This window comes from Neovison vison, chromosome 1 (assembly GCF_020171115.1).
Source record: "Neovison vison isolate M4711 chromosome 1, ASM_NN_V1, whole genome shotgun sequence".
Taxonomy (NCBI): domain Eukaryota; kingdom Metazoa; phylum Chordata; class Mammalia; order Carnivora; family Mustelidae; genus Neogale; species Neogale vison.
The window spans coordinates 212,743,681-212,770,136 of NC_058091.1; the positions used below are offsets into that span (position 1 = coordinate 212,743,681).

At 37.0% G+C, this 26,456-nt stretch overlaps 1 protein-coding gene across 1 annotated transcript in view; it reads right to left on the reverse strand.

Moving 5' to 3' along the window:
- The window catches only part of SCAMP1 (secretory carrier membrane protein 1), a 124,016-nt gene that overhangs the window by 74,742 nt on the left and 22,818 nt on the right, over positions 1 to 26,456 (reverse strand). Inside the window, exon 2 of the mRNA XM_044266615.1 lies at positions 15,241 to 15,318. Within this exon, the coding sequence (XP_044122550.1) occupies positions 15,241 to 15,318 (78 nt within the window). The remainder of the gene's footprint in view (positions 1 to 15,240; positions 15,319 to 26,456) is intronic.

The window sequence follows — 26,456 nt, forward strand, 5'->3', positions numbered from 1 at the left end:
AAAAAAGGTGAATATTTTTACGAACTTAGGGTATATAAGAGCTTCTTGAATGTGAGCTCTAGAAATCACATTTTGTCATTGATGTAACTCCAGTGCCTAAAACAATGCTTGGAACACAGTAAATGCTCATTAAGTACTTGTTAAGTTAACATGAGGAAAACAGACAAACAATAAAGATAGACAAGTTCAACTATAGGTATCCCCCACTTTCTGAAAGTTTCTTTTATACCACTTCAGAAGACCTATATTAGTACAGTGACAGCTTTTTTCGTAAAATCAAAGAAAATCAGATTTCTGTAAGTTAGCAAAAACAGCTACAAATGTAGGTCTTTCTAAAAGTAAAGTGGTGTAACATCAAGTTTGGGAAAGCAGGGAATACCCTTCACTTTATATCATCTGGGCTTACAAAAATTTTCATAGGTGTGCTCTACTTTTCAACAATGGGGGAAACCTGTATAATCAAACTTAACATTGAGTGAAAAGTCAAATCACAGACTAGAGAAAATTGGTTATAATGCATATATAATGCCACATAGAATACAAAAAGAATTGTTACAAATTCATAGAACTCTAAACTACAAATAGGAAAATAAGCACAAGATCTGAACAGGCAACACAAAGAAGAAAACAGGAATGGTCAATAAAAATATTAATTAATGGTTCAAGCTCACTAGTAACATTCTCAAATCTCAAATGGATATTCTTTGTTAAACTATAAAAACACTATAACATAGCATAGCTCTATAATATAGAGGACACAGATGATATAGCATCTGTGGATGACTTTTTGACTTTTTGATCTAGGGTTGGAGCAAAGGTATTCTAAATATTTAAAAGGGATGAGGGGAAAGAAATCATAATGAAAAGGTAATATATCTAGTAAATACTTAGAAGCTGGATGATATAACATATTTCAAAACCAATATTAAAGGGCAAAATCTAGTAACACATATAACTGTCAACTGATTAATACACTTCATTCCACAGAAATCAGTAAAAAAAAAACAGATGAACATGTTATTGAGGAAAATGCATTTTAAAAAGCCTTCAACAAGCAGGTTACAAAATACATACAAAAGAATAAACATATGGGCGCCTGGGTGGCTCCGTGGTTTAAAGCCTCTGCCTTCGGCTCAGGTCATGATCTCAGGGTCCTGGGATTGAGGCCACTCAGTAGGGAGCCTGCTTCCCCCTCTCTGTCTGCCTCTCTGCCTACTTGTGATTTCTGTCTGTCAAATAAATAAATAAAATCTTTAAAAAAATAATAATAATAAATAAACATATTAAAAATGTTAACTCCTCATTAGTAATCCAAAAACATGTAAGCTTCTAATTATTTTTTTGGTCACTACTACCATAAGATCATCACATTTTGGAAAAGATGTAAAATGGGTGTAAAATTATACACATTGATAATAGGTATAAACTTGTTCATGTAATAATCCTGGAGCTTAATTCAGTATTATGTACAATAGCCATAGAAGTATTTATAATCTATGACTCACAAATAGTGTTAAAAAAATATATCATAAGGAAATGATCAAAGATAGGCACAAATGTGTGTCTGCCAAGGATGTTTACCAGAGCATTATTTACAAAAGCAAAAAGTTAGAAATAACCCAAATGTCCAAATAAGAAAATAAACTGTTTTATCCATAGGAGACCATTTTAAGTATCTATTTAAAAGGCTTGAAAAAATATTTAATGAAACCGGAAAAGTATGTACCAATAATAAGTGATAGAAGTTATAAAACTATGTCAGTTTTTAATTTTAAAATTTATTAAATTCATCAAAATATTAATAGTGATTATTTCCAGATAGTGAGATTAAAAGATCTTTGGGGTTTTTTTTTTAAATCTCCATGATAATCTTTTGTTATCACAAAAGTTAGAAATTCTCTGTTCCAATTTCTTGTTCCCCTCACTCGATAGCTCTTAAGAAGCAGCAAAACAAGCTGACCAATCTTAACTGTTCTCTGACTAGAAAAGATTGGCCCTTAAGTTTCACTCTCTTGGTTTACTATGTTGAGACAACAGAATAATGACCAAAAAAAAAAAAAAGACTGGCAAAGTTAGTTTGGCAGCACGCTTCAGAAAAACTACATAAGAAATTATCCAAAAATTCACCCAAGTTGAAAACTTACTATAAATTCTTTACTGCTTTAAATAACAAATAAGGGGGCACCTGGGTGGCTCAGTGGTTAAAGCCTCTGCCTTCGGCTCAGGTCATGATCCCAGGGTCCTGGGATCCAGCCTCACATCGGGCTCTCTGCTCAGCAGGGAGCCTGCCTTCTCCTCCTCTCTCTCTCTCTGCCTGCCTCTCTGCCTACTTGTGATCTGTCAAATAAATTAAAAAAAAAAAAAATCTTTAAAAATAAATAAATAACAAATAAGGCATTAAATACAATCAATTCATAAGATAAAGATGAAGGCTGGATTAGAGATAGTAATTTGATATATGTGAGGTCATAGTTGCTTGTAGTATAGCAATGATGAGAAAGGTTGGAAAGATACAAATCTCTGGGAGCAGTTATATTAACCCACTAGCTATTTTCCTAATAATTTTTTTCAAATCTGTAGATGTTAGCTAGATCATTGTCCAATTCTGGGACCCAGTATTTTCTTCAGCCACAATTTACTTGATTAGCCATCTCCAAACAAGTAAAGCCCTAGATACAATTTTTTTTTAAGATTTTTATTTATTTGACAGAGAGAGCACAAGTAGACAGAGAGGCAGGCAGAGGGAGAAAGAGAGGGAAGCAGGCTCCCTGCTGAGCAGAGAGCACAATGCAGGGCTCAATCCCAGAACCCCCGAGACCATGACCTGAGCTGAAGGCAGAGGCCCAACCCACTGAGCCACCAGGCGTCCCTAGACATAATTTTTAAAGACCTATTTGATGATGGCTCCTAATTCTATTTCTACTTTTCACCTTTGCATATATAGTAAAAAGAAAACTAATGAAACCATCCACTTGAGACTTTCATTTCTGCAAAAGGCATCCAATTTGGAAAGGAAGAAATAAAATTATCATTTTTACTGATGTTATGATCTTACATACAAAAAATCCTAAAAAGTCTATCAAAAACTTTTGGAATCAATGATTTCTATAAAGTGACAGGATATAAAATCAACACATAACGAAACAAACTGTGGGTTGCTGGGGGGAGGGGGGTTGGGAGAAGGGGGGTAGGGTTATGGACATTGGGGAGGGTATGTGCTTTTGGGTAAATTGGAAGGGGAGATGAACCATGAGAGACTATGGACTCTGAAAAACAACTCTGAGGGGTTTGAAGTGGCGGGGGGTGGGAGGTTGGGGTACCAGGTGGTGGGTATTATAGAGGGCACAGCTTGCATGGAGCACTGGGTGTGGTGAAAAAATAATGAATACTGTTTTTCTGAAAATAAATAAATTGGAAAAAAAATTAAAAATAAATAAATAAATAAAAGATAAGTCTGCAGGGAAAAAAAAAAAAACAAACACATAGAAATCAGTTGCACTCCTTTACATTCATAATGAAGCAACGGAAAAAGAAAACCAACCCATTCACAATAGCATCAAAAACAATAAAATACTTGAAATAGGTGATGGGGATATTAAAGAGTACACTTATCATGATGAGCACTGAGCAATGTACAGAAATGTGGAATCATTATATTGTATACCTGAAACTAACATAACACTGTATACTAGGTATCCTGGAATTAAAATTGTAAAAACCAGGGTGCCTGGGTGGGTCAGTGGGTTGGGTCTCTGTCTTCGGCTCAGGTCGTGGTCTCAGGGTCCTGGGATCGAGCCCCGTGTCAGGCTCTCTGCTCAGTGGGGAATCTGCTTTCCCCCTCTCTGCCTGCCTCTGCCTACTTCTGATCTCTATCAAATAAATAAATAAAATATTTAAATTAAATTAAATTATGGGGTGCCTGGGTGGCTCCGTGGGTTAAAGCTTCTGCCTTCGGCTCAGATCATAATCCCAGGGTCCTGGGATCAAGCCCCACATCAGGCTCTCTGCTCAGCAGGGAGCCTGCTTCCTCCTCTCTCTCTGCCTACTTGTAATCTCTGTCAAATAAATAAAATCTTAAAAAAATAATAATAATACAATAAAATAAAATTGTAAAAACCTCAATTTTAAAAAATTAGTGTTTTAATTGGGACTTCATCAAGATAAAAAGCTCTTGCACAGCAAAGGAAATAGTCAACAAAACTAAAAGGGAATGGGAGAAGATATTTGCAAATGTCTTATCACTAAAGGGCTAGTATCCTTGGGGCGCCTGGGTGGCTTAGTGGGTTAAAGCCTCTGCCTTCGGCCCAGGTCATGATCCCAGGGTTCTGGGATCGGCCCCCGCATCGGGCTCTCTGCTCAGCGGGGAGTCTGCTTCTTCCTCTCTCTGCCTGCCTCTCTGCCTACTTGTGATTTCTGTCTGTCAAATAAATGAATAAAATCTTTAAAAAAATAAAAATAAAAATAAAAAATAAAGGGCTAGTATCCAAAACATATAAAGAACTCAACAAACTCAACACTCAAAAAATGAAAAAAAACAGTCAACAAATGGGCAGAGGATGTGAACAGATGTTTCTCCAAAGAAGGCATTTAAACAGCTAACAGATAAATAAAAAATGTTCAACATTTTTCATTTCAAAACATACTTTAGTTCAACAGAATTAAAAACATTGTAACAGGGGCGCCTGGGTGGCTCAATGGGTTAAGCCGCTGCCTTCGGCTCAGGTCATGATCTCAGGGTCCTGGGATCGAGTCTCGCATCAGGCTCTCTGCTCAGCGGGGAGCCTGCTTCCTCCTCTCTCTCTCTGCCTGCCTCTCTGCCTGCTTGTGATCTCTCTGTCAAATAAATAAATAAAATCTTAAAAAATAAAAAAACATTGTAACAATCATGGCAATAAATTGTATAGAGATTCTTCTGTAAACTAATGAGTTCTCTGCACTGAAAATTCTCAAGATGTTTCATTATTAAATAAATAAGATCCCTTCAAGGCACTGGTCCATGAATTATCTTTCTGATGCACAAACAAATGTATGTTCTCCTTTCTGGCTTTCTTCCATATTCTAAACACCTATTGAAGAAAATTCCTCCTTGTTTTTTCTTGTTCTTTCTCTTCCATCTGTGAACCAACAAAGTTCGTAAGTTTACTCAGGGTCTAAAGCAAAAGCGTTCTTAATGTGTTTATAGATACCTTGCACTAGAAACCCCTGATGCTTATTGAATATGCAGGCCCTGGGGCACCAGGGTGGCTCAACTGGCTAAGCATCCAAGTCTTGATTTTGGCTCAGGTCATGGTATCTGGGCTCTGTGCTCAGAAGGCAGTCTGCCTGAGACTTTCTTTCTCCCTCTTCCTCTGCCCCCAACCCCCAGCTCACTCATTCTCGCTCTAATAATAAATAAATAAATAAATCTTTTAAAAATGCAAACTCTGGTCCCCACTATGGACACGCAGGTTCAAAAACTCAGGGGAATGAGAAGAAAAGATGTGCATTTTTAAAACAGCTCTCTAAGGCAACAAAGTTTAAGAGACTGCCAAAAGAAACCTAAAACTTTTGCAACTTTCATTGACTTTTTCAGTCTCTAACCAAACAAGAACAGACTGTAGCTATGCTTAACACAGATTTTCTTGTTATTAAGAGTGGTGAAAATTACACACATTAATGGCAGAATCAAGACAAATAATTTTATCAGAATAGATAACCATTTTAAAACAAGCTTTTAAAGATTAGAATACTTGGTGGAAGAGGTGTACTACAGTAGGAAAGAAGGAATATACATGCGTGGGAGTTTCCAAGTAGAAAAGTGTAAATGAAGGAAGAGAAGCATGACCATACATATTCATACATACATCAAATATTTATTGATCAACTACAACATCCAACAGTTATAGTCACTTGAGATACATTCATGAAGAAAACAAGTAAACATCCTTCCTCTCATGGAGTTTACATACTAGCTATGGAAGATAAACAATTTACATAACAAACACATTTTTAGAATATCTCAGAAAGCAGTAAATGTTATGGAACAACAACAACAACAAAAAAAAAAAAAACAGGGTAAAGGTATCACGAATAAAGGTTGAGTGGATTTAATTTTACAAAGGAGATCAGGGAACTCAATATCTGAGTAAACACTTTAAGGAAGTGAAGAAGTCGAACCCTGTAGGTATCTGGGGGAAAACCATCTTAGGAAGAGGGAATGAACAGTCAGTACAAAGTGAGGAGAATGCCTGACATATATGACCAAAACCAGTGTGCTGGATACAGGAATACATGAGGAAAAGAATATGAGGAGATAAAGAATAGAGAGTTGTTAGGAGCCAGATTCTTTTAAGGACTCTTGGCTTTACTTTGAAAAAAATGTAAAAGCTAGTGAAGAGTTCTTGACAGGAGACTGAAATGGTCAAATTCAAGGGGTCATGTGATTACTGAGTTGAAAAAGGACTGAAACAGGACAAAGGTAGAAGGAGAGAGAGTAGTTAGGAAATCACCCCTGCAGTAATCCAGGCAAGGTCACATCACAGCTCAAGCCAAGTGGCAGCTATGGAGAAAAAGGATCAGATCTGGATATATTTTTAAGGGAGCCAACAGGATTTCCGGACAGAAAGACATGAGATACAAGGAAATGCAAACAGTGAAATCCTACCAAGGTTTTGGCCTAAGCAACTAGTAGGATAGAGAGAAAAAGACTGAAAATGAGCAGGTTTACAATCAAAGGATTCAGTTCAATTTTCATGACACTGAATTTGCAACTTTTCAGACATCCAGGTAGACATATCTAGTATGAACCTGGTGTTCTGAAGAGAGGTCTGTACTGGAGATGTAAATTTAGAAGTCACCCACACGTATCTAAAGCTGTAGATACAAGTTAAAGCTATAAAACTGGATGAAGTCACCATCTGAGCAAACGCAGATGAAGAAGAGAAGCAAAGCCTAACTCCAGGTGGCCTACAATACTGCAGGTAAAAATGCAGGAGGGAGGAGACAGCCAACAAAGGAGACTGAGAAGGAAAAACTGAACTACTCTGAAAGCCAAATGAAGAAAATGTTCTAAGAATCAGATAATGAAGGTGCCTGGGTGCCTCAGGCAGTTAAGTGTCTGCCTTCAGCTCAGATCATGAGTCCTGGGTCCTGGGATTGAGCCCTACATCAGGCTCCCTGCTCAGTGGAGAGCCTGCTTCCTCCTCTCCCTCTGCTGCTCCCTCTTCTTGTGCTCATGCATGCTGTCTCTGTCAAATAAATAAAATCTTAAAAAAAAAAAAAAAAGAATGAGATAGTGATCAACTCTCAATGCTGCTGATTAAGATTAAGAATGAAAATTTACCATTGAATCTCGCAATATGGAAGACTGGCTACCCTGACAAGTACATTTTGGTGGAGTGTTAGAAGCAAAACCCTTACTGAACTATCTTTCAAGAGAAAGGGCTAACGAACTAAAATAAGTAGAGTATCCTTCAGAAGATTTCTGCAGCAATGGAGAGCAGAAAAAGTTTTGCAAGAAAGAAGATGCCATAAATGAACTGGACAGGGAAATAATCTTAAGTTTTATTACAGAGTTATAGTAATCAAGACAGTGTATTTATTAGAGTAAGGACAGACACTGGTATCAACCGAAAAAAGTGTCCAAAAATAAACCCCTAAATTATCAATTGATTTTCAGCCGGAGTGCCACGATAATCCAATAGGAAAAAAAAAAATAGTCTTTTCAATGAATGGTGATGGAACAAGCAGGTATCCAATGCAAAAGAATGGGGTTAAACAACTACCGCATATCATGTGCAAAAATTAACTCAAAATCAATCATTAACCTAAATGTAAGTATTAAAACTGTACAACTCTTAGAGGAAAACATAGGGGTAAAATCTTTTAGGACCCTGAGTTAGGCAATGGTTTCTTAGAACACCAATAACAAGAATCCAAGAAAAAATAAACAAATGTGACATCAAAATTAAAACTTCCATGCCAAGAACACTATCAATAAAGTGAAAAGACATCTCACAGAATGAGAGAAAATGTTTGCAAATCACGTATTGGATAAGAGAGTTGTATTTAGAATATTTAACAAACGCTCACGATTCACTATTAAAAAGACAATTCTTGGGGCGCCTGGGTGGCTCAGTGGGTTAAAGCCTCTGCCTGCAGCTCAGGTCATGATCTCAGGGTCCTGGGATCAAGCCCTGCAATGGGCTCTCTGCTCAGCAGGGAGCCTGCCTCTCCCCCTTCTCTGCCTGCCTCTCTACCTACTTGTGATCTATCAAATAAATAAATAAAATCTTAAAAAAAAAGAAAAATTCTAAAAAATAAATAAATAAGAATAAAAAGACGATTCTTTAAATATGGGCAAAAGATCTAAACATTTCTCTAAAACAACAACAACAAAAATACACACAGGAAAAAAATGGCCAATATTATTAGCCATCAGGGAACCACAAGGAGAAATTACTTCACAGCCACTCGGATGGTTTTAAGCACAAAGTCACAACAGCCAATGTTGGCAAGGATGTGGAGAAAGTGGAACATTTACACACTAACAATGACAATGTAAAATGGTGCAACCACTTTGGAAACCAGGCTGGGCTACATATGACACTACAACTACACTGTGATGTGTTTATCTACAAGAGGAATGGAAACACAAGACTGCAGAAAAAGTAATAGAAGCTCCTGGGAGCCAGAAACCTGAAACAACTTAACTGCCCATCAACACATGAATGGCTAAATAAAATGTGGTATAAAAATCAAAAAAGAAGGGGAATAAAGTACTGATGATACATACCACCACACAGTTGAATATTTAAAATATTACCCTAATATCCTAGTGAAAGAAACTATTTACAGAAGACCACATACTGTATAATTCTATTTATATGAAATGTCCAGAAAAGACAAATCTAGAGAGACAGAAAGTAAATTAGTAGTTGCCTACAGCTGGAGAGGGAAATGATACATGAAGTGACGGCTGAAAGGTCCAACTTTTGGGATGAAACAAAAATATTCTAAAATTAGAATTTGACAATGGTTGGGCAATCCTGAAAGCACCATAATTATATACTTTAAATGGACATATTAATTTTATCTCAATGAAGCTGTTAAATAAACTTTTGCAATTTTTTTCTAAGAAAACACAACATATTTTTACAAAGATATGATCCAATAGAAGAAAAAAACTAATGATGTAGGAGGGAGCAATTAAGCAAAGTTCCAAGGTGAGAATGCATGAAATCTACCATGAAATAGAGAGGATAACATCAGACAGAAGCACAAATAGGTAGCTCATCTATAAATAACAGGCAAGAAGAAAACATGGTAAAATGCTGATAGGTAGGTGCAGTGATAGAGTCTGTGGATCTCTATGGACTGCTTCAAGTTTCTCAGTGAAATAAGCAAGGTCATCATCTCAGAGTGAGCATAAAGGAAGAGATTTTACAGATGAGGAGAGAGGAAGAAGCTGGACAATTACATAACCAGAATATTCAGTGTTCTAGTACTCTACTGAGCTGGTCAGTAACCGAAAGTGAGACCCTCTGGCACGCTTTCTCCAGCCATATTTAGTCGCTAGGGTAGAAAGCAGAAGTAGACAGAACTATATATAAGCAGCACCACTTGTGTTTTAGCCCAGAAATTATGTCAAAGTAAGGAAGAGAAGGGAAGGCAAGGGAGTGATAATAATGACTGAATGTGGGGCACCTGGGTGGCTCAGGGGGTTAAAGCCTCTGCCTTTGGCTCAGGTCATGATCCCAGGGTCCTGGGATTGAGCCCTGAGTCGGGCTCTCTGCTCAGAAGGGAGCCTGCTTCCTCCTCTCTTTCTCTGACTGCCTCTCCACCTACTTGTGATCTCTCTCTCTCTGTCAAATAAATAAATAAAATCTTTTTTAAAAAGATAATAATGACTGAATGTAGAATGTAAGCTGAAAGGAGAGAAACTGGAGAAAGGTCAAGTAGATAGGCCATTGTATTATTTCACATTGAGTACTTGAATTAGGGTGGTTTAGTAGGAATGAGAAAGACAGGTAATAACTCCTGAAGATACAAGTGACAGGATGTGGCAAATACAGATAGGAAAAGAAGCTATTTGAGCCAAAGAAGACTCAGATGTTTCTAGCCAATGACACTTGGCTACACAGGACGATAGAAGGCAATAGTTACATTAAATAAAAAGAGAAACAAAGATTGGTTCCATAAGGGACAGATAATCAGCTCCAATAAAGACAAGACAGTAAGAAGCAAAGGAGAAAAGATATAAAAAGAAACGAAGAGCAAGAGAAAATACAGTTATTACTGTGTAGAAAATGCTTTTACAGTATTAAAGATAACTACTGTGTACAAATATATTCAGTTAGTCCCTGAGCTAAAAGTTTCATCCATTTTCAAAAGAAACTGATCTTAAAACTATTTAACTCAACATCTTCCTCTCCCATCATTACCCATTAAAAAAAAAAAAAGGATGTCCAAAGACACTAGGTGGTTTGCCTAAAGTCACCAACTTATCAGTGGTAGGGTCTAGTTTAGAATCCAGGTCTTATGACTCTCAGTCTAACTAATGTCCAGGATTATGTTAGAAGCAGTTCTTATATAAACCAATTATTTACTTTTCCTAATGGTCAAAATTATCAGCATGCCGGGGTGCCTGGCTGGCTTAGTACAGCATGTGACCTGATGTTGGTCAGAATGGGGAGTTCAAGCCCCCTATTAGGCATAGAGCTTACTCTAAAAACTAGCCTTTCAAAAACAAAAAATGTGGGGCACCTGCGTGGCTCAGTTATTAAGCGTCTGCCTTTGGCTCAGGTCATGATCCGTGTCCTGGGATAGAGCCCCATATCGGGCTCCCTACTGACAGCCTGCTTTTCCCTCTCCAGTTCCCCTGTGCTTGTGTTTCCTCTCTCACTCTCTCTGTCATAAATAAAACTTAAAAAACTTAAAACTTAAAAAAAAACATGGCCATGCCAATACTTAGAATTTTTTCCCCTGTATCCAGAAGATACAGATCCTGTTGCTGGTTTACGTGACTGAAATCATATATGGAAACAACTGGTAGAACAGAAAGAAAAGGAGGCAACATATTCCTGAAGAAAATAAAAATGTTACAGTGTACTAGGTCCTGAGATATGTCACTTAGAATCTATATTAAGGAGCACTACACTCCCCTCCACACACATACAGGTGGCCCTAATTCCTATGTTTCAATACCTACCAGAAGAAATTCTGTTTGAAGCTATAAATGCCATTACCAGTGACTGAAACTAGTGACAGTCACGCTGTAGTAGACACTTTAAACTATTACCTTGTTTCAAAGGAAAGCATTCCCCCATAAATACATAACAGTTCTCAAGGATAAGCCAATTTTTCTAGTATTTTATTCACTAAATTTTAGAAGGTAGGCCAGGAAACCTACCCACCATGTTCAACATAATTTTCAGCAGGAAATGCATTTTGAGTTCACACAAAAAATTATTTTGTAACTTTATTTTTGTAATAAAAAGACTGCACTCCATTTTAAAGCACATTCGATTCAGACTAGCCACATTTCAAGTGCTCAAGAGCCCTCCTTTATACTGCCAACACACTAGCCAGTCTATATTGTCATGTATCTTGGGACAACTCCTTTCTCTGAATTCGTAACATCAAGTGAGTATGTAATTTATTATTAAAATACTTACAGGATGCCTGCGGTGGCTCAGTTGGTTGAGTGTCTGCCTTCAGTAAAGGACATGATCCCACTGATCCTGCTTTCCCCTTCCCTCTGCTTCTCCCCAGACTTGTGTTTTTCATTGCACTCTCTCTCAAATGAATAAATAAATGAAAACTCTTTCTAAAAATGTTTTCATTTTTAGAGGGTGGCTCAGTGGGTTAAAGCCTCTGCCTTCAGCTCAGGTCATGATCTCAGGGTACTGGGATCAAGCCCCACATCCGGAACTCTGCTCAGCGGGGAGCCTGTTTCCTCCTCTCTCTCTGCCTGCCTCTCTGCCTACTTGTGATCCTCTGTCTGTCAAATAAATAAATAAAATCTTTTTTTTAAAAAGTTATTTGTTGCCTTCATTAAATACCTTAGGTTCCATTCAGACATAAAACTAAATATAAAAGGAAACCTAAGTAAGAAACATAAAACAGAAACTTTTTCTAAATCTTATAGTTTATACATTCATTGAATCTGCTGATAGATCTTCTCTCCTGACCTTAAGTAGTTCACCACACCAAGCAACAATTCAGAAGCTTAATTTTCACTAATATTTTTCTAAAACAAATATGAATACCACTAATCAACTAAAACAGTATCTAGATTGAGTTCTAACATATCACTTAAGTCAATTATCCAAATAGACCTAAACTGTTTTGGAAAATAGTCACAACCATTAAAAAAAAAGAAAAAAGAAAAAAAGGCAAGTTTCTGATACCATAGAGAAAACAAATGAATTTTTTTTTATTATTTCAATTACAATTTCAATCATATAAAAAAGTTCAGTGGAAAATGCACGTGTTACAATAATTTACATTTCCCTGGTTCTGATACTCTATCAAATCTGTGTTTCATTTTTTTTTTTAAGATTTTATTTATTTATTTGACAGAGAAAGATTACAAGTAGGCAGAGAGGCAGGCAGAGAGAGAGAGGAGGAAGCAGGCTCCCTGCCGAGCAGAGAGACCGATGTGGGACTCGATCCCAGGACCCTGAGATCATGACCTGAGCCGAAGGCAGCGGCTTAACCCACTGAGCCACCCAGGCGCCCGTGTTTCATTTTAAATTGGCTTAGTCCATATTGCCTAGCTACATACATAGACTATTCTCTTTCAGAAAATCTTTTCTTGACTGCAAGAACTATGTTTCAAACTATACTTTACACTTTTGTGTTTTATTTTTCCTGGACCTTCTTTGTGTAATTGTTTTAAATTCCAATTAGGTGAGAAATTTTTCGTAGACTAGGACTGTACCTTCTATTCTTCAGCAACTTTCCTAAAGACAGAACTAGCAAAATGTAAAAAGGTAAAAGTTTTAGAGAAAATAGATGAGTCAGTTAAATCAATTCTGCCACTTACTATATGGATGACAAGTGTCTCAGATTCTTTGCCAATAAAACGGAAATAAAAAATATCCATTTGGAATAGGAATTCAGTAATAGGTAAAAGCACAAGACACAGAATAGACATCTTGATATGAAGTATTAATACTACTGATAAGAACAACCTACAGTTGCTACTTTCAAAAGGTTTACAATACTTCTTGCTTGTAAAATCTTACAAAAAATTACATGAAAACATCTTTTCATTCTTTACCAACAAATTTTAATGAGTCTGGTTCCCATCTCCAATCCACAAAATCATATTAAGAGAACTACAGGGGCACCTGGGTGGCTCAGTGGGTTAAGGCCTCTGCCTTCGGCTCAGGTCATGATCTCAGGGTCTTGGGATCGAGCCCCACATGAGGCTCTCTGCTCAGCAGGGAGCCTGCTTCCTCCTCTCTCTCTGCCTGCATCTCTGTCTACTTGTCATCTCTGTCTGTCAAATAAATAAATAAAATCTTTAAAAAAAAAAAAAAAGAGAACTACATATGGTGGAATAAAATATACACTCTTCTTTTTCTTCCTTTCAACTACAACCAAATGCACTCTCCATTCATAGCACAAATTTACTATATTGTTGAATCATATGAAATTGCCATTTTTACATGTCAAAACTGGTCAACTTATTGACTATCTCCAGTGGTTCAATCTGAAATTTACTTGCTCAATGAACACTTTAGTAAACCCAGGTTGGGGGGTAGTTGCTATACATAAGCAAAGGCTGTTAAATAAGGGCTATGAGGGCGCCTGGGTGGCTCAGTTGGTTAAGCAACTGCCTTCAACTCAGGTCATGACCCTGGCTCAGGTCATGACCCTGCCATTGCTCCCTGCTCAGCAGGAGGTTCTCTTCTCCCTCTGATTTCCCCCTCTCACGCTCGCCCTCTCTCATTCTTTCTCTTTCAAATAAATAAATAAAATCTTTTATAAAAAAAGGGGGGGCTGTGAAATAAAGTGAAATGTAAAAGTTCATTCTTATTTTAATGCTTTTACTTTGTACAAAGCTCTTCCTAAACTAAAATGTTAATATAAAACATTCTGAATAAATTTCTAAGCTAAAACCTACAATATCTTTGAGAATTATTTTCCAGACTATGGAAAACACACATCAGGAAGAGATGATCAAGTAACAATAATTACACTGATCTGCAAAACCAAGTATGCAACTTAAGAACTTCAGTATCGGGGCGCCTGGGTGGCTCAGTGGGTTAAGCCACTGCCTTGGGCTCAGGTCATGATCTCAGAGTCCTGGGATCGAGCCCCACATCAGGCTCTCTGCTCAGCAGGGAGCCTGCTTCCTCCTCTCTCTGTGCCTGCCTCTCTGCCTGCTTGTGATCTCTGTCTGTCAAATAAATAAATAAAATCTTTAAAAAAAAAAAAAACTTCAGTATCTTTACCAGAATGAGTTATATTTCAAAAGTCAATGGTGTTTAAACTATGAGACCTCTTGAGAATATGAATTACAATGAAGACTCAAAATACAGTAACAAAATTATTTGCCAAAGAAATTTTGGGGAAGAATTCTCAACAGAACCTACCTCAATAGTTCTCAAAACTGGCTCAGTTTTGAGTGAATAAAATCAGTTTGAATTCAGTTTGGTGAATAAAATCACCAAAACAGCTACAACAAAAAACACAAGTGCCCTAATAGTGAGAGAGTAGGGTCCTAATGAGAAATGTAATAAAATTCTCCAGGTGCTTCTAGTATGCACCCAGGATTGAGGAACCCTGTTTCTAAAGGCTTTTTTTCATACCCCTACATAAATCAAGACTAAATTTTGAGGAGAGTATGTTCCTAAGCCAGGTAAAGTTCCAGAGATTCTGTCACCACAGAGTAGAATGTTCTGTTTTATAAGAAAACATCACCCCTACTTTACCATGAAGACACCACTTACACCAAAAAGTAGTTCCTTCTCCTATTTAAAGAACTATAGTAATATTGACTTATTAGAGGGAATAATAGCAATGTAGAACATAAAAGAAAATTGTAGTGTTTCATTGGGATCATCATGGTAATTTCCAATTATTACTGATATTCCTTTCTGTTTAAAAAAACTTAACTTTCTAAATTATAAATTAAACACTAACAGCTTATTTTATACAAGTTTAATCCATTGACTAAAAAATTATAACCAAAATAAAATTTCTATTTAATTTCAATATTTAAAAGTAGTCCAATTAAGATAGTCTTACTGTTCTAGAATCCGAGAATGGATTATATTCATCAAGTCCTGGTGGAACATTTCTTGTCACTTGTGTAACTGATGGGTCCTGGAATAAAATTCAAAGGAGAAAAAAAGATTACTTACCCTTTAAGGCACAGTTTTGATAGTTACAAAGAACTTGCTCTATCTGTACTTTTGGTCAACAAGCAAAGCTAACAGAGGAGAACAAAGAAGATTATCAGATTTACTCAGTCCCATTCCAACAAGGTTGAAATTTATACCCACAGCCCTCATACCCTCAGTGAAAAAACTGGGTTAGATGTAAATCAGCTGCTATTATATAAAGAAAGAAGACAGTTATGTGGAACTGACTGCACAGCATCTTAGCAAATCTTGGGCACACCCACCATCCTTTCCTTTGGATTCCACAATGAATTCATGTTCCCCCCAGCCCCCGCCCCCCCCTTTTTTTTTTTGTAAATATCTTCTATCAGTTTTCCCTACTGCTAATACAAACACCATATTACAAATCAATGTCATATACAGGCAACATATACCACATCCAAAATTAAGCACCACTTACTTGAATTCTACCCAACAGTTTTGTTTGACTATCATTTACTTTGTCCTGTACTGTTTCTCCTTTTCCAACTATAATATTTTACCATACTATCCCAGCTTTTCGAATTAGGCTTTCAAATAAGTCCCCAAATCCTAGAGAGTTCATCTACTTTTCTTGTGAATAAATGTAAGACACAAACGTAATGAACATCTCAACAAAAACCAACTATATAATTAACATGAAAAAGCATTTGCAAACTTTAATACAGCCTCATAGACTTTTCAATCCCTAGTTCCAAGCTTTGGCATGCATCAGAACCAAATACAGATTGCTGCACCCACCCCCAGGGTTCTGGAATGGGGCATCAGAATCTTTATTTCTAAAAAGTTACCACGTGATGCTGCTTCTGCTTGGAGAAGCACTGCTCTCTCACCTATGCTGCACCTTCTCCAATCCATCTTCCTCAACACAGTCATCAAAATTACCTCCCAAAATGAAAAGCTTATCTTGTCATTCCCCTCCTCCAACCCCTCTCCTCAGTTCCCCACCCATTTCAGGTTTTTTAGAGGCTCTCCCAAGACAAAATACAAATTCCTCAAAATGAGATACAAAGCAGTTGACCACCGAGCTTTCCAGACTAATAAACTTTCCAGACTAATAAACTCTGCCACAAGGTCCTTCCCCTAGACAGATCTTCACTCTCTACCAAGTCAAACAAGCTACTGCATAAGGAGCCTTAAACTTGGCAAAAAGGAAGATGTAATAATAAATTTCAAGTATGGCACAGACAAAAGTAAAAATTTTAAGCTTGCTCAAAAAGGAGGGAAGGAGGGAATGCAATCACTCTACTTCCCAGCATTCTTTTCCCAAGTTTATTCAAAAACGTGAGGAGCAGGAAGATTATCAAGAGACAATGTATGCCTCAGGGAGAAAATTAATAGAAACACGAATATTTGATCTCAAGGTTTTGAGTTTGAGCCCCATGCTGGGTGCAGAGATTTCTTAAAAAATAAAATAAAATAAAAAATAATTTTAAGAAGTGGGTTTAGGATCAACAGGTAGAGACTTACCACATCCCATTGGTCCAGATGCAGTCTCAATGCCCACACCTCTTATCCCTACCCACAAAACCAGGTGACCTAGGAGTCCTCAGCACCATATTCCTCCTTGGCATTGCTTCCTCTGGCAGGAATACACAAAGGTAGGATAACCCTAGTGATCTCCTCTTCCTTAAAGACATAATCTGAAGAACACTTCACAAGCTAACTAATAAAATTGCTGATACCCAAGTAACTGCATTCCAGTCTAAGTGCTTCAACAGAGCTTGGCATTTATTTTCACCAGCATTTATTTCATTGACTCATGATGATCTTCATACAAGTCCCCTTGCCCAAACTAGAAGGTCACTTCTTTAAATACAAAAAATACATTATTAGGTCCTGTTTATTTAATCATACATGCATAGTAATACTGCTTGAGTGATAATTGTCACTCCCAAAGAGAAAAAAAAAAAAATCCAAAGAGTAATTCTCAGGATAGTAACAACAGTATTAATCAAGAAATACTCCCTGAGGGACACCTGGGTGGCTCAGGCATTATGTGTCTGCCTTTGGCTCAGGCCATGATCCTAGCATCCTGGGATCTACCACTCCCCCACTCCCCAACCCCCCATCCCCACATTGGGCTCCCTGCTCAGTGGGAAGCCTGTTTCTCCCTCTCCACTCCCCCTGCTTGTGTTCCCTCTCTGGCTATGCTTCTCTCTGTCAAATAAATAAATTAAAATCTTTACCAAAAAAAAAAAAAAAAAGAAAGAAAGAAAGAAAAGAAAAAAAAAATACTCCGGGTGGGGGAGTGAACAAATATGAAGCTAGTTCAAAAATTTAAGGGAAAAGATGATCTTACTCATAAGGGAAATACTAGTTAAAGCTACCCTAACATTGTATTTCTCATCTATCAGACTAGAAAAAATCTACAAGTCTAACATAGCCAAGTGACAAAAGTGTAAGAAAAATAAGAATTCTCCTACATTACTAATGGAAAGAGAAATTATTACAACTCTATGGAGGGACAGTTGGCAACAGTCAGCAAAATTACATCTATATTTATATATATATATATTTTTTAAGATTTTATTTATGTAGTTGACAGAGAGAGATTACAAGTAGGCAGAGAAGCAGGCAGAGAGAGAGAGAGGAGGAAACAGGCTCCCCACTGAGCAGAGAGCCGGATGCAGGGCTTGATCCCAGAACCCTGGGATCATGACCCAAGCAAAAGGCAGAGGCTTTAACCCACTGAGCCACCAAGACACCCTCTATATTTATACTTTGACCAACAATCTCACTTCTAGGAATTTAGCAAAAGACTGGAAGCAACCTAAATGTCTACCAATAGAATATAGTTGAAGAAACTATGGTACACGTACATGATAAAGTGCTATGCAGTTGAGCATTACACAGTTGTAAAATACTATAAGAACATCTATACACTGCCATAGAATAAGTGGAAAAGATGCAGAACAATATAAATAAAATGTTACTTCTTATTATTTAAGAAAAAAATTAATGTGTATGTGTTTACTTAAATGGTTAACAAGATAAAAAAAATCAGGGGTGTCTGGTGGCTCAGTCATTAAGCATCTGCTGACTCAGGTCATGATCCCGGGGTCCTGGGATACAGCCCCACATCAGGCCCCATGCTCCTCGGGAAGCCTGCTTCTCCCTCTCCCACTCCTTCTGCTTCTGTTCCCTCTCTCACTGTCAAATAAATAAAATCTTAAAAAAAAAAAAAATGAAAAGATGTCATTCTTTCAATACTAGCAAAATAGGGCGCCTGGGTGGCTCAGTGGGTTAAACCGCTGCCTTCGGCTCAGGTCATGATCTCAGGGTCCTGGGATCGAGTCCCACATCGGGCTCCCTGCCGAGCAGAGAGCCTGCTTCCCTCTCTCTCTTTCTCTCTGCCTGCCTCTCCGTCTACTTGTGATCTCTGTCAAATAAATAAATAAAATCTTTAAAAAAAAAAAAAAAATACTAGCAAAATACAGTGAGTCCAAGGAGTCCAAATTCTCATTTTATAAATACACAGAGCAAATTATCAAGTGTCCTAAAATTCACATTAAATTTTTTTAACTCCTACCTAAGGTATAACTTAGCTCCAAAGAGATGCAGAATGAAATCATTCTTCCAATTTTCTACTTTTAACTACATAATGAAAATGTACTTGGTTTCCTTCTAGATTCTAGAAGGGGTTTTTTTTTTTTATTTTATTTTTTTTCTAGAAGGGTTTAATCCAGGCTGAGAGTTAATGGGCAGTTTAACAAAATCACTGTGTCAACTGAACTGAGTTCACTTCTAGTTGGTCTGGAATTTCTCCTCAATGTAGTATTAGGTGACAAAGCAATAGAATATGTACAGGATTTGCCAAGAATGATTTAGGAAAAACTGCTATCTCTGAATTACTACATGACTATGATTTTCAAATTTGTTTTAATACATGTAAACAGTATTAAGGAAGTGATAGTCTGTAAACTGGAAGAAAACAACAAAGCTTAAGATTTAATAATGAATAATTTTTTTTTTAGATTTTATTTATTTATTTGACAGAGAGAGAGAACACAAGTAGGCAGAGAGGCAGGCAGAAAGAGGGGGGAAAGCAGGTTCCCTGTTGAGCAGAGAGCCCAACTAGGGGCTTGATCCCAGGACAGTGAGATCATGACCCAAGCCAAAGGCAGAGACTCAACCTACTGAGCCACCCAGGCACCCCTAAGCTAAGGCTACTCTGCTAACACCTTAGTAAGCCAATTACTTCATAGTCGTATTTCATTAAAAATTGAGATGCCTGGGTGCCTCAGTGGGTTAAGCCACTGCCTTTGGCTCAGGTCATGACCCCAGAGTCCTGAGATCAAGTCCACAATGGGCTCCCAGCTCCATGGGGAGTCTGCTTCTCCCTCTGACCTTCTCCCCTCTCATTCTCTCTCTCTCAAATAAAGAAATAAAATATTTTTAAAAATTGAGATGCCTGATAAAAATAAATGTTTTTTCAAAGAGAGTAAAATTTCACATGTAGCATAATTAGCTATTTTACATCTTTAATCCGAGGTTCTTTACCAAACCTTCTAAGGTAGTGTGCCTTCATTATATTTCAAATTATTTCATCCACCATGCCTTAAATTGGACATTTCTCCATCACTCCACACATAACACATAACATCCTCCTGAGAGGTTATGTGTGGAATGATGGAGAAATGTCCAATTGAGGAAGATTCTAAGCTAGCAAAAAGTACTTTCAACTTCAGCTAGATGCAAGGAGATGAAGTAAATAAAAAAGTTTTGTAGCTAATCAACTTCAATACCTTGCTTATTCTTCTCTTCTCCATATATACACTATCTTCAAGCTAAATAGTTTAATAACATAATAGCCTACATGAACGATTGTGTACAACCATATATTATGTATCCACTTACCGTATCTGCTGACACTTAACAGGTTTGAGTTTCAAGATCAACACTAAAAACTTCACGTATCATAGGTACTTGCTCTGTAATAGAGTACTAGTCTAGGAATTAGAAATTCTGAGTTCCTAACAATGACTAGACTCTGTGACCTTAGGCAAGATACCTAACCTGTCAATTTTCTCATCTGTAAAATAGGGGAAAATTCTGATAGATATTGTCCTGATCAGCTGAAGCTCTGAAATGTTAAGCTATAGATTTTAAGTCTTTCCCATTTGGAAAAAAGCTGACTGCCTATATTCAAATCCCACTCACACTAAAGAAAAGCTGTAAACTTTGAACAAGGCAATTCATACATCAATGTGATTCAGTTCCTTCACCAGTAAAATGTATCATAGAGCTCATGAGTTGCTACATATAAAATGATTGCTACTATTCCTGCACATAGAAAGTCCTCAGTGATAGTTGAGACTATTATCATTACCACTACTACCAAGCTAAAGATAAAACAAAAAGAGCTTTCCATTTATAATTAACTGAGATATTAAGAAAGTATAGTACATCATATATGGTGAATAGGCCAAAATACCCACAGACACCTTGTGAGGAAAGCAACCAGACATTCTTTGCTCACCTTTGTGTCATGTGACCCTGTTATCTCAGCTGCATGTTAAAGGGTGAGGAATAGGCTTTTGTGCCAAAGGCAGCCATTTTTAGAAATTGGGGGAAGCCTGGTAGACCCCAACAGAAATTACTCTATATCGGACAATAGCTGATCAATTAGATGAAGAGGGGGAAGCCTGGTAGACCCCAACAGAAGTGATTCTATATCAGACAATAGCTGATCAATTAGATGCTATTTCTTGAGCTACTTGAATAGGAGACATAAAGACTGGTAATTAGTAGCAGCAGAAGAAGCTGACACTAGTTAGGGTAAAAAGACAAATAGAAGCTAAAAAGAAGGTGACCAGAAAAGGGAACAGCGGAACAGAATCTGAGGGGAATGGCAATTACTAGGGTTGCCAATGTGTGACCAAAGCAAAAACAAGGCCAACAGAGTTACTGCTATTCCAGTTGGTGAGGAATGACTTGGTGTTACAGAAGTTTTCACTGTCCAGAAGATCTCAGAAGGGCCTCAAAGTGAAGGAAAAAGAAGTAAGAGAAGAGCAGAAGAGGGAAAAGAGGATGGCAGAGATCAGCCCCCTAACCTTCACTTACATCAGTACAGTACAATTTTTATGTTTTATAAACGCTGATTTCACATGAAAATGACCTCCACTCCTTGGTGGGAGGGCGGTGAATGGTGGGGGAGGAGAAGAGGCTATTTGAAGAAACACATGGTTAGCTTCCAGAGACTATTTCACTACCACTGCAGAGATGGACTCTGTTTGGATACCTTTCCTCCCTCAACAATCCTTTCAATAAATCTCTGTTACCTGAGGTAACCTGAGCATGTCTCCATGCTTTAAAACAGAAACAGGTGATATCAATGTTCTCTGTCATTTCATGTTCCTGCTAAAACTATGTAAAGACAGTTTACTGCCACTAACTATATTTCAATAAAATCTGCAATAAGAAAGATTTAAGTATGAACATTTATCGATCACTAGTATACATGACTCTTGAAATATAACTAATCCAAACTGATGTTGATGTATATATATACATATGTATATGTACATATACAAATGCAGTATGTATAGAACACACCATGTTTCTGATTTCAAAGATCTGGCACAAAACAATGTACAGTATCTGATTAATTATTTTTTTTAAGATTTTTTATTTATTTATTTGACAGACAGAGATCACAAGTAGGCAGAGAGGCAGGCAGAGAGAAGAAGGGAAGCAGGATCCCTGCTGAGCAGAGAGTCCGATGTGGGGCTCGATCCCAGGACCCTGGGATCATGACCTGAGCCGAAGGCAGAGGCTTAACCCACTGAGCCACCCAGGTGCCCCTCATTAATGATTTTTATACTAATTATGTATTGAAAAGATATTTTGTATGTATGGGGTAGAAAATATTTTTTTTAACGATTTTATTTATTTATTTGACAGAGAGAGATCACAGTAGGCAGAGAGGCAGGCAGAGAGAGGGGAAGGGAAGCAGGCCCCCTGCTGAGCAGAGAGCCCGACGTGGGACTCGATCCCAGGACCCCGAGATCATGACCTGAGCCGAAGTCAGCGGCTTAACCCACTGAGCCACCCAGGCGCCCCGGGGTAGAAAATATTATTAAAATGAATTTCACGTGGTTCTTTCCCAAATGGCTACTAGGTTATTTTAAATTACATACATAGCACAAATTATATTTCTACTGGATAATTTTTTTAAGATTTATTTTAGAGAAAGAGCATAAGAGAGCACACCAGTAGGGGAAAAGTTAGAAAGAGACTCCCTGCTGAGTGGGAAGCTAGTTGGGAGACTCTCTCTCATGACCCTAAGATCATGACCAGAGCCAGAATCAAGAGTTGGATGCTTAATTTGAGCCACCCAGGCACCCCTCCACTGGACAGTTCTGAGTGAAGCAGTGCAATTTATTCAAGATTGGCTTATAATTTCACTTTCACCCATGTGGACAAATTCAATTGTGTTAGTCAAACAGAAAAAAAGAAACTCATATTTAAAGCCGAGTTTCCTGTAAGTTTTTCAAAATCACAAACGATGACAAGAGCGGCACCTGGGTGGCTCAGTTGGTTAAGCATCCACCTTCAGCTCAGGTCATGACCCCAGGGACCTGGGATCAAGTCCTGCATCAGGCTTCCCACTCATCAGAGAGTCTGCTTCTCCCTCTCCTGCTTACGTTCTCACTCTCACTAATAAATAAATAAAATCTTTTTTTTTAATAAATAAAATATTAAAAAAAAAAAAAGACAAGAGACCTGATCAGAAGCTTCCTAATCCACTGTCTTCACATAACACAGCAGCAGGCTTTTGCTACACTTTTTCACTTACCTCATACCTTTTTATACATGAGATGCTAGAAGTCAATAATTTGAATATTAAAAACATTTAGAAGAAAATGCATATTTTTAATTCTATCAAGCATGTGTGAAAACTAAAGGCTAAAGCAAAGACAGATTCAAGGAGAAAAAGAGAATTCATCTATTTTAGCACACTACTAGACTATTTAATTATGTCATTTAATCCTCAGAACAGCCATATGACTTAAATTCTATGTCCTTTCCTTCACTGCTAACACTACCACCTCACACATGTTAAAAGTAATTTGGCCAAAGTCATGTAACTTTCAAATTCAAATCTGACCCCAAAACTGAGTTCTCAGAAGAAAATGTAATAAAGAAAACAAATTTATGTTTAAAACAATATCTCCTCAAAAGAAAAAGGCTGGCTTAAACTTGGCATTGCTCCACAAAACTTAATTAATATACTCTTCAATAGTTCTAATTAATCCAACCAATATTATACACTAGGCAACTTGATTAAATAAAAGTCCCAACCTAGAGGTTATGAGAGGCCCTGCCTTCAGAGAGTTAATTTTTCCTACTTTGTACTTCTCAGAGCTACTATAACCACATGAATTTAACAAATACTGAGAATTCCACTTACCTGGAGAATTACTTATTTCTAAATGCCCCAATTATTCTTTAAAAACCAAAGGAACTATAAGAAGCCATTAAAAATCTCGGCAAGACTCAAACAACATTTGGCAAATCTTTTATAAGAGATCGAAAAAAGTACTTAATAATTACTAGAAATTATTCAGTAAATCATGACTTAAAAACTGGTTGCCATTTTCATTACAAGTCCTGACAGTCTTACTCAAATCTAAAAGCAACTCACAGACTAATTTTTGTGAACCCAAATCAGTACTTAGTAAATTAAAATAACTGAAGCAATCACACCCAAGCAGATTTAATGAGATACTACTTCACACCTACTAGAATAGCTACAAACAAGACAGAGACAAGTGGTGGTAAGGAAAAAACTAATGACTAAGTGCTGGTGGGAATGTAAAATGGTACAGTCATTTTGGAAGTTACCAAAGTACCTAGCAGTTCCACTCCTAGGTATATAATAACCAAGGGAATGAAGACCTGGGCCCACACAAAAACTTGTACACAAATATTCCTAGCAGCACTATTCCTAACAGCCAAAAAGTGAAAATAACCCTCTCATTTATATCAACTGACAAATATACTGTATATCCATGCAATAAAATTGCTATTTGCTAACAAAAAGAAATGAAGTCCTGATACATGCTACAATATGCATAAACCTTCAATACATTATGCTCTGTAAAAGCTGCCAATCAAAGACTACATAGTACACGATTCCATTTATGAGAAATCCCCAGAAAGCATATTAGTGGCTGCCGAGGGCTAGTGGAATTTGGAGGAAAATGGAGAATTATTGCTGCCAATGGGGTTTCTTTTTGTGGTGATGAAAGTTTATAAAGTTGATAGTGATGACTGCAGAACTGCAAATATTCTAAAAACCACTAAACTGTATACTTTAGGTGGGTGAACTGTGCAGTATATGTATTATATCTCAAAACTGTCTTTTAAAAAGATAATCAGATGTAATATTTCTTAGAATAAATGTTGCCAACCAGCTATAAATCTCCAAGTCTTCAAAATCTAAATACCACATCATTCATTAAAGAGAAATACTCATTAGTCAAGAAATCAAGATAGAGGGGGTAGGGGTATTAGCTATCAGGGATCAAAAGAGCACCAGAATTTCCTGTTATACTAAATCACCAAAATTTCTTCTGATATTTGAGAAACTGGGTAGCTAATACAGCTATGTGCCCCAGTATTAATGCACTGAAATCTAGAGACTTAAGAAGAAAAAAAGGTAATCATGAAGAACAGGAAAATAATTGGTCATATTTCTGTCAATGACCTACAAGTTCAATCACCTTTGACTATGATAGCCTAGTAGTCAGCGAACAGCACTCTTCCCACAAAAACAGCCCTCATTTTTCAGTGAACTGTTAGATTTTTGTATAGAAAAAGTTGATTTATCATACCCAGTAGTTCTTCACAAAGACTAATGAGTTTTTGATCATTATCTTTTAACATACCAAATACTGAAATTACCAGAACAATTTACCACTAAACATGACACCCGAAGACCTATGAACAAATTTTAAAAGGTCTTGGGTTTTGTTTGTTTGTTTGTTTGTTTGTTGGGGTTTTTTTTTGTCATATTATGGGCAGTGAACTTTTAAATTAATTTTTCCATCTGAGAATAAATGTATACTTCATAGAACATTACCTTATGAAACAAAATCTGGCTAAATTAACTTCTCTTGTTAACCACCAAGTTAACCACCAACTCTTGTTAAGAGTACTTAAAACCCAGGCCAGTACTTAAAATCAAAACACCACCAAAGCCAGGCATTCTGTACAACAATATTCCATGGGAGGAAAATGTTTGAAGTTCCAATTGTGACACAAGGGATTCATCTCCTGCTAGTGTCCCATGACTTCAAAAAGCAATCATAAGCTTTCAAAACTATTAGGTCTTAATGTAATAAAAAATAAAAAATAAATAAATAAATAAAATAAAACAGATGTCCTCTCCAAAAATCATCAACATTAAGCAAACAAATGCAAAACTTTCTAACATTTAAACAAAACTTAAGTCATAAAAATACAATGACCTTTCCTTATTACCCTCAGTTCATGTTCTGATCTATAACAGCCTCTGAAATGTCTAAGCTTGGTAATACAACCAGTAATTTGTATGCTTTATTTTTGTTACTATTTCTGTTAAAACAAAAAGTTTAAAAGTTAATAAAAATTCATCTGAGAAAATATAGGGAATTTAAGGATAAAATAAAAGAAGAATAATCACATGCTATAACCAAAGATAATCTTACACCATTATTTCCTCTGTTATTTTAAGAACTTCCCATCTTTGCCTTAATTCAAAAGAAATATTCCTATAAGAAATATAAAAAAAAAGTACTGAAGGCAGAAAAATTCAGTAATTTGCCTAAGGTCACTCAAGGAAGAGATAGAGAAGCAAACAGAGATAGCCTGGTTCCAAACCCACTCTTAACAAGTGAGGACAAACCTCCACAAATTTGATTTACTCCTTCCTCTAATGTCCCTAATACCAGGCTAAAAATACAGAAATGCCTGTCTGTAAAATATGTACTTCACAGAACATTTTCTTACGAACTCAATGCTAAATGGTGATTAAGTTCCCCTGAGACTCAAACACAAACGTTTCCATAAAGAAAAGATTTTTAGGGTTACCCG